This window comes from Fundulus heteroclitus, chromosome 11 (assembly GCF_011125445.2).
Source record: "Fundulus heteroclitus isolate FHET01 chromosome 11, MU-UCD_Fhet_4.1, whole genome shotgun sequence".
Taxonomy (NCBI): Eukaryota; Metazoa; Chordata; class Actinopteri; order Cyprinodontiformes; family Fundulidae; genus Fundulus; species Fundulus heteroclitus.
Window position 1 is genome coordinate 24457555 of NC_046371.1, and position 15766 is coordinate 24473320.

Sequence of the window (15766 nt, forward strand, 5' to 3'; positions counted from 1 at the left end):
CTGCTGATACTTCTTACTATGTTTTGTACACTTTTGGTCATGTTCCATTAGACACCACAAAAACATGCTATACAGTGTCTCGCCGTCTTAATTCAAACCTCTTATGTAAGTGCTACTTAGCAGAGCTTGTCAAGTATTTGAAGCAAGGGACACAGGCACGCACACACGCACACACACACGCACACACGCTTCACAGCAGCCTGTGCAAGTCAGTCTACAAGTTATGTTTTTTTTTTTCTTTTGCATACTTCCTCACCATCAGGCAGGACCACTCTTGCCTGTGTGTGTGTTTACTTTTTGCACCTATCTATACATGATCAAAGAACGGTGTCGAGCATCGAGGCGCTCTGCAGGATTTGCATCATCAAGCATCGAGGGGTGGGGGGGGGGGGTGGCGGTATGGGGGGGGACCTAACAGGGCTTGTTGACGTTACACAGCAGCTCAGTGACTTTGATGAGGCGGGCGACTGTGCTCTGCGACTCCTCCTGCAGCCGCTGGTTGTTCTGCCTGAGGCTCTGCACCTCGGCCTGCAGCACCGCCTTGTCCTCTTTCTCCTGAAAAACATCGGCACACAACAGAAAACAGAAGCTGTCGCTCAGATTGCTGTGGCAGGAACGAGAGGTGGGTGGGTGGGTTGGGTTTTTTGGGGTGGGGTGGGGGGTGGGTGCGACAGGTACAGTGATGGCTCGAAGGAAGCTCGCGGGCGTGCGCAAAAAAACAAGAGACGCGACAGGCAGAGCAGAGACGCACAGCAGCGAGAGGGAACAAACTCGCAGTCCAGAACCCCAATAAGGTGATCCGATCAGTTCTCTGACAGAGGAGATTTGGTTTTGATTGGAGCAATCAGGCGAAAACAACCAAGCGTTTGCTGATTTTTACTGTTGCATATTGTTTATTTGAATCAGTTCTTTTAAGGGCTGACGGTCAAATGAGCAAGCACCTTATCAGTCAAAGTGTGTGTAGGGCTGCAACTAATGAGTATTTTCATGATTGAACAGTTCTCAATTATGACTTTGCATTCATCAGATGCCAAAACTGATTACAGGAAGGAAAAAAAGGGTAGCATGTAAGCACAATCAAAAACGTTTCCAGAGTCCCAAAGTGATGTTTGGATTGATTCTGTTGTTGCAAAACAGAGAAAAGCAGCAACTCATCGCATTTGAGAAGTTAACCATACAAACCTTGTTTGCCCACTGTGTAAAAGGTAAATAAAAACAGAACATCAATTTAATATAATATATTATACTCTAAAATGTTAAAAATGGGAAAAAAATATGATCATTTCTATTCATTTTGAACTTGATGCCAAACCTTTGGGAATGCAATAATACTCATACCCACTTGGACTTCATACTCTTGAACCGGCTGTCAATTCAACAGGGTTTTGCACCCGAGCCATGGATCTCTGCAGCTCCTCCAGAGTTGCCACTGGGCTCCTGGCTGCACCCTGATTAATGCTCTCCTCGCGGTCTAGGCGGATGACCACGTCTTGATCGGCGTTCTGGGAGATGTTAAAAAATTTGTTTTTCTCACCTAATCCTGCTTTAATCTTCTCCAGAACTTCACTGACCTGCCTGCCACAGCACTTTGAATCGTCTTGTTACTGAAAAGTGCCTTAGAAATAAACTTGCCTTGCCTTGTTCCCTGGTCTTTGTGATTCTGTTTTTTGATTCATCTTTTCTAGAAAACCTCTGAGACCTTTACTGAACAACTGTAGGGATACTGAGATTAAATTACGCACCACATCTTTATTTTAAGGCTATTTCAGTCGAGGAGGTCGAATACAAGCGTATGCTATACTTTTCAGATTTGAATTTATAGAAACAATTCAGAAAATGCTCTACTTTCACAACTATTCTGCATTTTGCGTCAGTCAATAACAACACAACAAAGTTTGTGGTTGTGACATGGAAACATCTCAAAGAGGGGATTAGTCTTTTGAAAAAGCACGAATTATTATTACAATGATCCTTGCAATGAGTAACGGTGCAGACTGTGGTTTTAATAAGCATAATCACTTGAATTTTAATTGCTTCTAAATCTCTTTTTGTGCTAGTCCAATAAAGATTCCCCCTGATAACATTTCACTCATCACATTGCTTCCATCTCAAACCCCTAACTATAAATCAAGTTACATTGCTGCTAGGTACTTTCATAAGTTATTCCCAAATTGGACAAGTTTTTTTTTTTTTTTTGTTGTGTTTATTTCAGCGTCAATGAAGTAGGCAGCTGGCATCAGGTTTAAAATGAACTCACATAACACTGTCCAAGTTAAAAAAAAAAAACACTCATTTGTTCATATTTCACTTGCAGGAAGGCGAGATCCCTGTAATCATTTACAGTCGACTGAATCAACAGTTCTCCAGGCTTTTTGAATGCCATTTAAATTGTTCTTTTGACTTTAGCTGCCTTTTATCATGCCTTTTTAGCTCAGCCCTATTGCCTGACCAAAACATATGCAGCATGTCCTTTAAAAATGAGGCAAAAAGACACATAGAGGACAAGACATGAAGTGTCAGACAAAAAAAAAACTATTTACAGCAGGAGAAACTGCAGCAAAGACCAAATACAGGACCTGAAGGATGCTTGATCCTTCAGTTGACCACTTACTGTACGTGAAGTTTTCAGCCAACTCTTTGAAAGAGTCACTTTGGCTTTGTATCCGTCAGACTATGCTGATTTTGCTGAATCACCAACAGATAACTCAATGATAGGGGTGAATTATGCCAAATTATACCTAACTTTGGCGATTTAATTGTAAACCACAAAATGTGTATCTGTTATATATTTTTTTTATATAACAGAGAAAGAATTGAGTAGGTTAGAGGTTAAACAGAGAAGAATTTATTTTTGAAGTCATTAAGAAGTGGACTGCTGTGATGGTGTATTGAAGCAGATGTTTGATCCACGTCTACGGATGAGGAAATGAAGGGGATTTTGTAGAACAAGTCCTATTATGTCTTTGAAAAAACTGCGTTGCTTCCAATCCACTCCCGGTTTTAGTAGTGTGTATGTACGGGAATCAGGAGTGTAAAAGTCACAATGATCTGCTGCATCAGGACAGGATATATTACTATGCCAGGTTGTAATTGTCTTATTTCATATTAAGGATCTACTGGCGATGCTGGACTGAAAGTTCAATGTTCTGAGTGTCCCTACTGGTCAGATCGTTTTTAGCTGAACTAACCATAAAGTAGGTCATGCTGTCAGTTTCATTTTCAGTTTCAAGCAGCCAGCATCCTGAAGCCAGTAAATATCATCAGCACAGACAGAGCACCTGCATAGTTTTGCATGACGTTAAGTAATATTATTATTGCTCCTTTATTTGAGTAGCGGTAGCATAAATGCTGTCACTGTGGTGCAAATGGGCTGAATGCATGGAATCTGAGAGCTGCAGTGATCATGCTGTGTAATATTTCATCACGTACAAAAAAAAAAATCTTCTGTGGCCTGGCCATTAAATTATAAATGTTACACTGTTAAATGCTTGGTGAAGGCAATTCGGGAGCACTTTTGACCTAAGGCAGTTTATTTTTCTATTCAATTGAAATGTTATGTGTGATTGCTGGGTAAAAGTGAAAGAAAAAGCAAAGTCCAAAAAAACAACTCTCAAAAAGCCCGAAGACATATTGCTCAAACACAATAAAAAAGACTAAAGGGCAGCGAAAATATAAAGAAATAACAGATGGCTCGGCACTTTTGTGTAATGGTGTGTTCTTCAAGAATGACAACTATTTTTGTTTAAAAATTAGAAACATTGTTTTGGTGTTTAAATCTTTGCATCATTAAAAAAAAAAATTACATTTTACACAGCGTGCTTTCTCTCATTTTTCAGAAACAAGGTCGTAAATGAATCAATAATAGTCAAGATTTGTACATTAAACTTCCTTTAATTATGTAAGTGTTTTATGTGTTTTCTGTAATTATTATTGAGAGGTAAAGAGTTGGTTGATTGTTCAGTAAAACAGCCATTGTTTTAGTAAATAGTGAAAATAGTCATAGTTGCAGTCCTCATCAAAATAGAATTGAATTCGGAGAAATATCATGCATCATACAGACAAAGACATACACAGAGACAGAGTATTGGCAAAATAAACTTTCAACACAAGGGCCACTTGTGTGTGTGTGGCTGACCGAGCAGCTCCATTTGCTGAGTAAGCCACATTTTTTTTAATTTTTTTTTTTAGTTTGTTTGTCTTTTGTTTAAAAAGTGGACTTTGTGTTGAAATTATGTTTCTTAAGGCAGCTGGATCTTGTGTCCAAAAGGAAGCCTTTGAGTTCATCTCATACAGTTTTCTGAGGCATCAACAAGAAAGATCAACAGAGCAGCACAGACTCATGTTTGGTGGAAATGTGCAGGAAAGAAAGTACTGGAAAAAAAAACAGCAGGAGTTCCCATAAATACATGTAAAGTAGCAGAATACGGGGGAAATTACAAAAAAATCAGGAACGTTTCTGTACACAAAATAATAAATAAATAAACATCTTTTAAAGTGTTTTCTTTTTTGTTTTGTTTTTATAATTTAATACATCTCTACAGCGAGTCAGCAGGGGCCCTGAAGTGGTTTCGTGGACAGCAGGATTTCTAACAGCTGCTTCGGCACACAGAAATCTTCTCGCTCCAGCGACAGAAGCTGCGCAAAAAGAAATACGTTCCCCTACCTGCTGACTCTTTTAGTTGGAGCTACAAAATACTGTCACAAGAGAGTAACATTCATAGAAGTCAAAGCACCTTTTGCAGGTCATCTTGAAGCTTCTTCAGCATGGCCTCCAGCTGCGTCACCTTCTCCTCTAGGTGGCCCGGAGAGTCGCTGCAGCGGGGAAACAAGCGGAGAGCAGACAGTCGGGGCGGTTTTAGTTCCCGCTCCAAACAAATCAACAAATGCACTGACGAACGACGAGAGCGTTCCCGTCGTCGCTCGACAGCGAACGCACGTCGAGCGAACTTCTCAATTTGTCTGATTGGTGGTGGAGTCGAGGCTAAGCGCGACACTTTTGCTCCTTCTACCTCTAATGAAAACAGCAACACTTCGGAGGTCAATTCGCCTTAATAGCCCGCGTGAGTGATTGCTCTCATCCCGAGCTGCGTTTCTTGCAGACTGCAGTCATAAATAACGGCTACGCCCTGCGGTGTGCAGGAAAGAGAATAATGGCGCCGTTGTGTTGTTGAAAGGTTCGGTCCCCCCCCCACCTCCTCGTTTCCATGATGCAGCTGCTTGTTTGATGCTTTTAAGTTCATTATCATGTAGATGCGACGCCAGGAGCTTGTTGTTGGGAAAAGTTGCAAAGCTAGGATTATTTAATTGGGATGAAGCGTGCCGCCCTCTGCCGGCGAATGTGAACAAACCACTGAGCTATATTATACACTGGAGTGCTAATCGCCCGCTGTTAGAACGAGTCACTTTGAAGCCACCAGCCGCCATATTGGTACTCCCTATCTCCCTCCAGTAACTAGGGAATATGTGCGCTGCAGCATCGAATAACGAGGATTTTCTCATGTTCAGGGGGGGCTTAAAACTTTAAAAATGTCAAATGTCATATACTTTTATGTTATGTTCTAAAACGTACTATCACGTACTGAGAAAGTCATGTGCTGAAATATTTTGCATTTTATTCATTTAAATATAACATTTATAAATGTATAAATAACAATATACAAAAACATATATTTACATATGTGTATACATATATATATATACATATGCACATACTTATATATATATATATATATATATATATATATATATATTTTTTTTATATGAATAACATGTAAAATATTTCAGCACCTAATTTCCTAGTAGTTGATAGTGTTAGTACATCCACTGACTGTAGAATTACCTGTGAAATATTTTCACACAGCCAGAAAACTTATTGTTGTTGCAAGCAAATCCTATGGGATTCTGTGAGAGTAGGGAGGAGCAAGATGGCGGCCAGTGACTTCAGTTTTTCGGCAGAATCAGCACTCCAGTGTATTATATAGCTCAGTGGAACAAACCAACCTGACACGTGAGCACAGATGCAACGCAAGAGGCACGGTAGGAGCTAAAAGGAGCATCACTTTGTCTCAACCAACTTAGGGCAACATGGGAGATTAAAAACGGAGAGGGGGGGTGTGTGTTAGACTGTTAACACAAGAACGAACGAAAACAAACAAGCCTGCCGAGCTGCTCCGTTTCGTGTGTACTTGGCAGCCACCCACCTGTCCTTGGAGTCTCTCAGTTTGCCGTCCGTCTGATCAGCTCCTCCTTGAGAGGAATCCCCGGCCCTGCGGTCTGCGACGGGGAACATGATGGTGGAAGTTATCATGGCGTTGCGCGGAAAACGGTGACGTGGCCGTGCAAAAGCGTTCACACCCCGTTGATATGCAACCGCAGCGGCGTTTTAGGTGCAGATCGAGGCAACGTGCTTTTAAGCGTCCTCAACAGAACAAGATCTGAAAAGTGTGGCGCGTGTTTGTATTCAGCCCCTTGTTCCGACGCCTCAAAATAAAATCTTTTGTCCTCAGGAGTGAGCTAATTAGCACACAGAGTCCGCCTGTGCGTAATCGAATCTCACCATAAACACAAATATTCCCCCGAAGGCCTCAGAGCTTCATTAGAGAACATAAGTCAACAAACAGCGTCATAAAAACCGAGTAACACAACTCTGGAGGTCAGGTTGGGATAATCGGCACAGTATAAATATTAGTCGTGCGTTATGCAAATCTGGCCTTTGCTGAGAGGCAACCACTGCTGAAACAATGCACTGCAGCAGAAGAGGTCCCATTTGCATTTTGTCATAAGAAGCAAAGTAGGGGACACAGCGAACATGTGTAAGGGGGTGCTCTGATTAGAAGAGACCGGCTCTGAGCTTTTCAGACAACCTGCAAAGCGGCGTATTCATCAGAACACCGCCGTGAAGCACCATGCTATCGGAAAGGCCTTCGTTCAGCATAACAGGGAAGTGGAGGTGATGGGAAGGTGGGTGGAGGTAAGCACCGCGAGGCTTTTATTAAAGGTTGCAAAAAATCAGGAAACCGACGCAGAGGTTTCAAGCTTACAAAAGGACGGCCGCCCTAAACATGGAGCCAGGGCTACAATGTAAGGGTTTAAATCGAAGCACACTAAGAAACACCTTCTAGATGTGTTATGCAAAACTCTTGCCGTTGCAGTTGCAACAAAATGTGGTTCTGCAAAGTTTCGACTCAGAGGGGCTGAATACACGTGCGCACCGCTTTTTTTTTTTTTTTTATGTGCAATAAAAGTGTGAAAAGTCTGTATCGCGTTCTTTGCACCCGGGCCCTAAAGCTCAAGGTTTAAGTACGAAGAGATGCGAGAAGCTTTGTGGGGTGTGAACGCTTTTTGCAAGCCACTGAATGCAGATTACTTTTATCTAAGTGATAGTCAAGTGTATTAACTGGAGAACTATCCCAGATTAGTTCATGTTGTTTCCCAGATGACTTTTCCATCCTAAAAAAAAAATGTTCCTTGATGGGTGACAATCAGAGCAGGATAATCAAGCGTTCATTAGTCAGATTATGGCTTTGGACACCTACTAATATTTAATATTTTAAATAAGTGAGGATCTTTTTCCAAGTTGTCACCAAAACAACAAGTGGCCGCTATGATTTGATGATAAACTGAGAAAAGTGTTTTTTCTCATCACATAAATGTACTGCATCCTGAAGAGCCCACTAGAGGGCGGCAAGAATACAACTTTTAAGATCAGAACATTGAAAATCAAGTTACTCTTTGAGTTTTACGGTTCATCTAACTACTTGGATGCAAAAAAAAAAAAAAAAAACTAAGCACACATTCTGAACCGTGCATGGCCTCACCTTCTTTGGACAAAGCTTCCAGGATGCTGCGGCAGGCTGTCGCCAGGTCGGCAATGGACTGCCACTCCTCCTCCGTCGAATCTGTTGTCTCAGAGAGAACTGCAAGCAAAAGGGTTGAAGATCTATCATCATGCCACAGGCGGTATTCTCTATCTCTGTGTGTAGGCAGGGGGTATCTAGCGCCGAAATGGGACTGCAGATGTTGCCTGCATCTGGGTTGCCTCTGGTCTTGCACCGATAAAGATCTCCCACTAGGGGGCGGTGTTGCTCTGATGATAGAATTACCTTAACCTCAGATTCTGAGCAGGGTGTTTTTAAGGACATGTCTGTGAAAGGTTTGATGTAAACGACTGCTGACAACAAAACCAATAATCACAACAATTCATAACGATAATAATATTCATCTTTTTTTGTCCACATGTGTGGAAATTTGCCTTTGGTCACAGACCAACAAACTTAAATCTGAATAATGTTCAACAGCTGAGCAACATCACTGCGTTTGGCATGAAAGCCAAGAAGGCTGAAGCTTCGAAATCATTTTCAAAGTACGTTCTAAAAATCCAAGATGCTACAGTTGCTACCCTGCTACTCTCGAGCACGTCTTGGGTTTTTATAAGTGAGCGTAAAGTGTCGCTGCCACATCATCGAGTCCTTCAGACTTCCCGTAAACGAGTGAACTGCAAAACAATCAGAGGAATCTGAGGAGATGATGAGCAATCGTGCTGCTCGTGGCGGTTAAACAAGGAGGCTCTCAGCAGAGGCAGAGCAGATGGCGTAAGAGGGGCTCCTTGATTTGGGGAGGGAGGGGGGGGGAGGCGGTGCAGCCTAAAACACCCTCCCTCCCACTACCCATATGCCCCCCCCCCCTCTTTTATTCATGGCAGTGATGGGGCGGGGAGGTGGGGGGGAGCAGAGCAGGGGTGATATTAGATTAGTGGAATAGTGGGCAGCGCGCATAAAGGAGGAGGAACAAAGAGGACGCAGGACGAACTGCAGGGGGGGATAATGACGAGATGGATTTTAGGCAGGACAAAGCTGGAAAAAAAGGAATTTAAGGGTCAAACGGGTTTGCAAACACGTGTGATCGCTCATCATCTGAGCCGCTGAGCCAGCTGTTGTCTTGTAATAAAGCTTTGTTTTGAACTAATAAACGAAGGTCATCGTATTTTTCTGCATGTATTACTTTCTAAATTCACTCATAACTGATCATCTGTTTCGCTGGATCCTCCCCCTCCTCCCCCAACAACAACAACAACAACAACAATATACAGCCATGTAAAAAAACGTGGAGACAATCTGTCCAAACCTACGACTTCCTGATTCAACAATAATAAAGAGATGGGTAAAAATGGCGTTTTTTGTTGGCAAAAACACATCTTAATCATCCCCACAACGTTTAGGAAAGTATTATGTGGACCGATGCGAATAAAGCCGAACCTTTTGGAAGTTATCCGTTACAGTAGTTCTTCAAGGACTGTAGGAGCTTCTGCGTTATGCAACAGGCCAACGATCCGAAGCATACCAGCAAGTCATTTAAGACATTTAATGAAAGTTTTGAAGTGGTATAGTCAAAGTCTAGACTTGTATCTGACTTGGATGCTGTGTCATGACCTTAAACAAGCTGATTGTGCACAAATACTCTCCAATAAGGCTGAATTAAAACAATCCTCCACAGATGAGATGGGAAAAAAAGCCTTCCACATGGATGTCAAAGATTCATCGCCAGCTGTCACAAACTGTTGTTGCTTTAGCGGTCATTTCTCTTTTCACATCGGACAAGGTCACTCGGGATAACATTTATCTAAATAAACAAAATCACAATTTGAAAACTGGTTTTCTTTTCTATTTTTTTTTACTCAAGTTACATTTGTCTGATATTCAAATAGGTTTGGCGATTCAAAGCATTTAAGTTTGACCAAAAAAACCTAGAGAAAACCTATATTCTTTGCAAGGTTCAGGTGACTGCATCCCACGATCTTTCTCAGCGTTTTACTGGACAATTTCTCAGAAATGAGCACCGCACTTACTCTTGGTAATGGAGTTATGAAGACTGAGGGCCCGGGAGTTTCTCTCAGCTCGGTCTACGCTCGATAGCCGGGAAGACGAGAAGGAGCAATCACTCGCCGAGGCTCTGTCGTCACCGAAGTCGGCGGCCATGAACTAAATCAAGGAGCAGACAGAGACCGACGTTTAAAAAACACCGTAAGGAAGGGGGCCGAGCGTGGAAGGGGGATCGTTTTTTTTTTTTTTTTGCTCAGGCGTTACCGGCTCGTCCTCCGGGGCGACTTTGGGTTTTACGGCCAGGATCAGGTCTGGCGTGGCGTCCCTGAGCTCGCCGACGTTCTCGTAGACGTGCCGTTGCTCCTGCATCATCACGTTGTCATACACGTGTCTGTCCGTCAGCGAGAAATATAGTAGGGGGGGGGAAAAAATAAAATAAAACACACATCCACAAATCTTTTGATCCAATCCAGTGGTTAAAACCAAACCTAATCTCCAGGAGAGCTTAGGTTTCAACTACATTGAACTCGCAATGTCAGCAAAAAAAACAAAAAAAGCAGCATGCGCTTAAGTCCAGCCAGATCATTCGGGTTGTGCTTGAGGGATGATAAAAATCAAGCTCAACGCGAGGAGCGTCTGATTTTAGAACTAACTGCATGAGTGTTTCCTCTTTGCTGAGTTCCCGCCTTAGCAGATGTGATTAAAGTAATTAAACAGTCTGACACCGATACCTTGATGCTCGAGAGGATGAGAGCGAGACCGCAGCGCGTAGATAAGCTCTTGAATGGAAACAAACGGGCTCTTGCGCTGTCATCGCGTTTCACAACACGGCTCCGTGTTTTAAAGGAAAGGATCGGCAGCTCTGTTAAGGTTTTATTCATGACCTGCCTTATTCGTGGCAAAACCAGTTTTCTGTGTTTGTCCTGGTGCTTCAGGGTGAAGTTGAAGACTTTGGATGTGGTCCTCCTCTTTCCTTTTTTCATCCAAATCTAAAGCGTAGCTGTTTTGTTTCGGTTCTTGCCGTCTCTCGAATCTGGAATGGCGCTTTAAAAAACACAACCTAAGGCTAAGCGGCAGACCTGGTGCCCCCATATCCAAAATGTTAAAGTCCAACGCAGCCATCCCTGGTTTGATTCCCTACCTTGGGATCTTTGAGGTGTGACTACCCCCGTCTATCACTGCTCTTTTTATTTCTGATAACAATAAAATAAAAGCCACTAGCAATACAAAAAAATAGAAGTCTGAATCCAGGTTTCAATGGGCCCCATTTCTAATGTGACAACTATCGTCAGCTTTTTTAACATGTCACCCTTATTTAAATTTAAGGTGAGGAGGCTCAAGGCATTCAAAAGCCAATAAAAGCAGAGAGCGGTCCTGTTTGGCGTTTTCAGTACCGCGGCCACACAGAGCTGACGCTGGAGCCTTGATTAATCCTCTATCCCATACAGCCTTTACAGCCTGCGACTCCAAAGATAGTGGTTTCAGAGACTCTTAAAACAAAGCACAGTCTTCCCTTCTGTGTTAAAGTAAGGAACACTGAGCATCTTTTAAATTGTTCTGTTTTGGTATCGGTTTCACACATAATAAAATACTAAATCTTTTTAGCTCATCAGCATCAAATTATAATTATAATTAGTATCAGGACAATTGTGCAAACAAGATTATGACTTTATTCTCTTAATATTACAACATTATTCTTGCAATGCTATTTATTCTTGAACACAGTATTATGACTTTATTCTCATAATTCCACCCCTCCCAAAAAATTCGTATCAGGGCCATCGTAGATTAAAGAAAATAAATTATTTCTACATTTCTACAAAAAACTCTATTTTGAGATTAATTTCACATATTTGCAAGGAAAAGCACTCTGATATTATCTGATGTAGAGTAGTTTTAAACATTTTCCATGAGCAAAGGCATACATTTGCTATACTGAAAGCAAGATACTCACTGACAACTCATCTCGGGGCCAGAACCCCCCTTTGGGAACCCCTGCCATAGAGCAGAGGCTCCCAACCCTTTTAGCCTGTGACCTAAAAATTACAGTGCCAGAGATTGGCAACCCCCTTTTGGAGGGTGGGATTATTTTTCCTTTCATTTGAAAGTTTTTTGGGAATTATGAGAATAAAGTCACAATATTGTGAGAATACATTAATAAAATGACAAGAATAGAGTAGTATTTTCATGAGACTTAATACAAAAAAGTGCAGCCTTCCCCCTGTGTTAAAGCAAGGAAAGTAGAGCGTCTTGTAAAGTCATACTTTGGTATCGGTTTCACAAAGAAGGAAATACGAAATCGTCAGCATCAAATCATCTCGCGACCTCCACTTTGGGAACCGCTGCCATGGAGGGACTGAGGTGGGAGAACCGAAGAGCAGAAACGTAAGCGGTTCTGATTAAACAGCTCCATCTGACCCACGGTAGGCGCTCCCTTTTCCTTCTTCATCCTGGGGAATCTTGTGTAAGAAGCTGAAAACGTCGGGTTTGAAACCTTGAAAGTCTTCACTTTTTTCACTTTCAAAAAGTAGTTTTTAGAACTTGAGGCATTTGAGACCCGAGTCAAATGTTTATCAGTCCCCAGAGACTGCCTTAACCAGCTCAGATAATATTCTAAAATGTTACATTTCTTTATCATTAAACTTTACCTTTTAGCTTGATTAGGTAGACTATACAATCATTTCTTTTTACTAAAATTAATTATTTTAAGAAATATAGTGTGATTAGCAATACAATAATACTTCCCTATTAGATCGATGTTGCCTTTGCTCGTTGTTGTATAATAAAGTGTAATTACTTTTTATTTATGCAAGAAAGTGTTGATTAGGTTTTTATTTTAAGTTGGGAGATCAAGAATTTCTCCTTCAGACAAACGTTTGACAGATTATCAAACAGATTATCAAACCACATTTCGTTGCTTTGTAATTGTGACAGTGCAATGACAATAAAGTTGAATTCTATTCTATTCTATTAGGAGACTGATGGATTTGTGCGTGTCGGCACCTTTCAACGCTGCAAAAGATTAGTCAACGGCAGCAATGCTAAATAGTTTAATAGCAAAACCAACAACCTCTTAAATTATTTCACATTATGGGACTTCATGGAAAGTTGTGAAGGAGATGTTGTGGTTGTCCAGTTTTGACACTTGTACATTAAAAAAATGACTTTCTTGATAACTGCTTGAGTTAATTACCCAACCAGCAGCTGACTTTCTCTAATGTACTTTAGATTTTTAGAGTAAAATCGTAAATTGTAAAGTAACTCCTTGAAATCGCCTCAAAACTGTATTGCTGAAGTGTGATAAATATTCTATTTCCTGTTTGTATGAAACAAAATTGAAGATGGGCGTTCCTTAAGCCCAAGTTAAAAAAACATAAAGAGTCAGAATAAGTTTTTGCTGGAGCAAAAATGTGGCAGCTATATTTTAACAGCTTTAATGACACTTACCCATCACAGGTGTCAGTGAAGGAAAGCTGTTTCTCCAAAGAAACGCTGCGGGGGAGCTGTGAGACGCTGACCTCTCTGTTCTGATTGGCCGGCTGGTCCTGCAGAGACGTAGCCCTCAGCAAAGGTAAAGCGGGCGGTGCGAGGAGCGGGCCGTGACCGCCCTCGTTTTGCTGGTGATCGCACGGCGGCTCCCCGCCCCCCTCCATCTTCAGCTCATCCTCCGCGAGCTCCTCCTCGCCGAGCCCGTCCGCCTCCACCTGGTCCCCCGCCGTCTGCTCCTGCTCCTCGGTCTCCTCTTCCCTCTCGTCCACCACCCAGGCTACTCCCGACTGGTCCTCGCCGGACTTGCACTCCGCATCCTTGATGGCTTTCTGGTAAAGCTCAGAGAAACTCCTGCAAGGCAATTACAGACGTAGTGAGAACAAACCTCCGAAAGCTTTATGGCACTTGTCAGTTGATCAAAAGTCGGGATAAAGCAGAGAGATTTGCCACTTTCTGATACATAACTGGGATAATGCATGTACTGTGCCTCAGAAGGAGCGACGCAGTAACCTGACTCTCGCCAGCTGGATGTCGCTCCGCCTAGCTCCACTCACATCCATCTGGGACCTCTCCATAGGAATTGCCTTTTTTGAAGGCTGGGCCTTATCAAAAATCCTTGCATATGATTGGATAAGCCACTTGTCTGTCATCTTTATTGACGTGCTATTTCAACCACTCACACCGAAGCTAACCCGTGACGCTGTGAGAGCGACGCAGGAAAAAAAAAAACGTTTTTTTTTTTAATGTGTTTGCGGCTCTAGTGGCAGGCATTTTATTGACAGTGAGATGACAGGAAGAGGGGGGAAGACATGCGGCAAAGCGCCGCGGGTCAGAGTCGATCCCGGGCCGACCGTGTTGAGAACTAAAGGCCTCCTAGCATGGTTCGCGCTAACCGCTAACCGCTAACCGCTCCGCCACGGAAAACAACCCGAAAAACAAAACTTGCTAAATCCGGTCGGGAGAAGGGCGAAAACATGGTTTCCACCAACAAAAGCCTTCAGAGGCGTTCTCTGATGTTCTTTTAATGAAACAATATTAGGTAGATTGGACAACACGGAAGAAATAGCAGCATCAATGCATAGCTCTCAACTCTCACGCATCGACCGTGTGACACACGCATTTCATCAATTGCACACGTTCACACGCATTACTTTGAAAATCTCAATCTTACAATGAAAATCTCACTCTTGAAACGCACGCGTACGGACGCTTCGCGTCATGGCGGAACCAATTTGCGGTACAATGGTTTCCGCACGTCCAGTAGTAGAGGTAACACAGCTGCAAGGACCGCCGCCGCGCAAACAAGTTTCCCTCATCCAAAGTGAAACACTTGTACGGTCCGTGTTGTGTGCGAATTAAATGGTAAGTCGTCATGTGTTATTACAAACTGTAACCTGAAAGCAAAGTCCGTCTAAAATAGTGACCGTCTTGAATCGACCAACAGCACCCCAACCCCCCCCCCCCCCCCCCCCCCCCCCCCCGTTGGACCGTCTTCAATCGACCAACACCCCCCCCCCCCCCCCCCCCCGTCAACAATCTCACTCTCAACAGTCGTCAAAAGTTGAGAGGTATGATCAATGTTAACGCTTGCTTCCTCGATGCGAGCCGCCATTGTTGTCTGATTCAAAACAGTCTCACGTCACGGTCACTTCTCCACTACGTCACATCTATGAAACTCCAGCCCTGCGTACTGATTGGCCAGACAATAAAATTGGTTGAAGAAATCACTCTCTATGTCCAAGATGGATGTGAGTGAAGCTAGGCGGAGCGACATACAGCTGGCTAGAGTCAGGTTAGCGACGCAGGGCTGAACGTAAATAAATCAGGGGCGTTCTCTCCTGCAAGCTGTAAGCAGCTGAGATGTCTGGTTTAATAACGTCTGGTTTAATACTTTATCCTCTGTCCGGGGTACAGTAGGCCAGGCCGGGTCGGTCTTATTAAACATCATTAAAAATCATTTAGTGGTTGTAGGCCGGCTGACCACAGGCTGTCATTAACCGTGACCTATCCCTGACTCCCTGACTCCCCGTCCGCTCCCTCCCGCACATCGGCCTGTCCCTGATGGGTCGGAAGGCTCCTTCCCCACCTGCGAGGTTTGCCGTTCTCGTCCGGCGGGATGACGGTGATGTGGATCTTGTGCGCCGTGCGGAGAAGCCTGCTCCTCTCCTCGGGGCTCAGGTGAACCAGGGAATGCCCGCACAGCCGGACCACGCGGGCCCAGAGCTGCAGGCCTCCGCTCTCGGCGTAGCAGAACCTCTGCAGGTCCGTCACGAAGCCCTCGTCGTTCATCAGGAAGCCGGGCTGCCCCACTCCGTCCCGCAGCGGGGTGACCTCCAGCGCCTCGCAGCCCCGCGTCACCAGCTGCAGGAGAGCAGACCGAGATATGTGATTCCTAAACAGAGCATGGAGCACGTTCCTGTTCTGTCAAACTGTAGCCACAGGCTGACTCTGGAGGAGCT

The 15766-nt window shown here is 43.5% G+C and overlaps 1 protein-coding gene across 1 annotated transcript in view; it reads right to left on the reverse strand.

Annotated features, from left to right (window-relative positions):
• Window positions 1-226: 226 nt before the first annotated feature.
• Window positions 227-15766, reverse strand: part of zmp:0000001168 (signal-induced proliferation-associated 1-like protein 2) — a 58576-nt gene continuing 43036 nt past the window's right edge. Inside the window, exons 9-16 of the mRNA XM_036143209.1 lie at window positions 15394-15668; window positions 13266-13658; window positions 10083-10209; window positions 9845-9977; window positions 7818-7916; window positions 6201-6273; window positions 4734-4812; window positions 227-555 (exon numbers count right to left, since the gene is read on the reverse strand). Of these exons, the coding sequence (XP_035999102.1) occupies window positions 412-555; window positions 4734-4812; window positions 6201-6273; window positions 7818-7916; window positions 9845-9977; window positions 10083-10209; window positions 13266-13658; window positions 15394-15668 (1323 nt within the window). The 3' untranslated portion in view covers window positions 227-411. The remainder of the gene's footprint in view (window positions 556-4733; window positions 4813-6200; window positions 6274-7817; window positions 7917-9844; window positions 9978-10082; window positions 10210-13265; window positions 13659-15393; window positions 15669-15766) is intronic.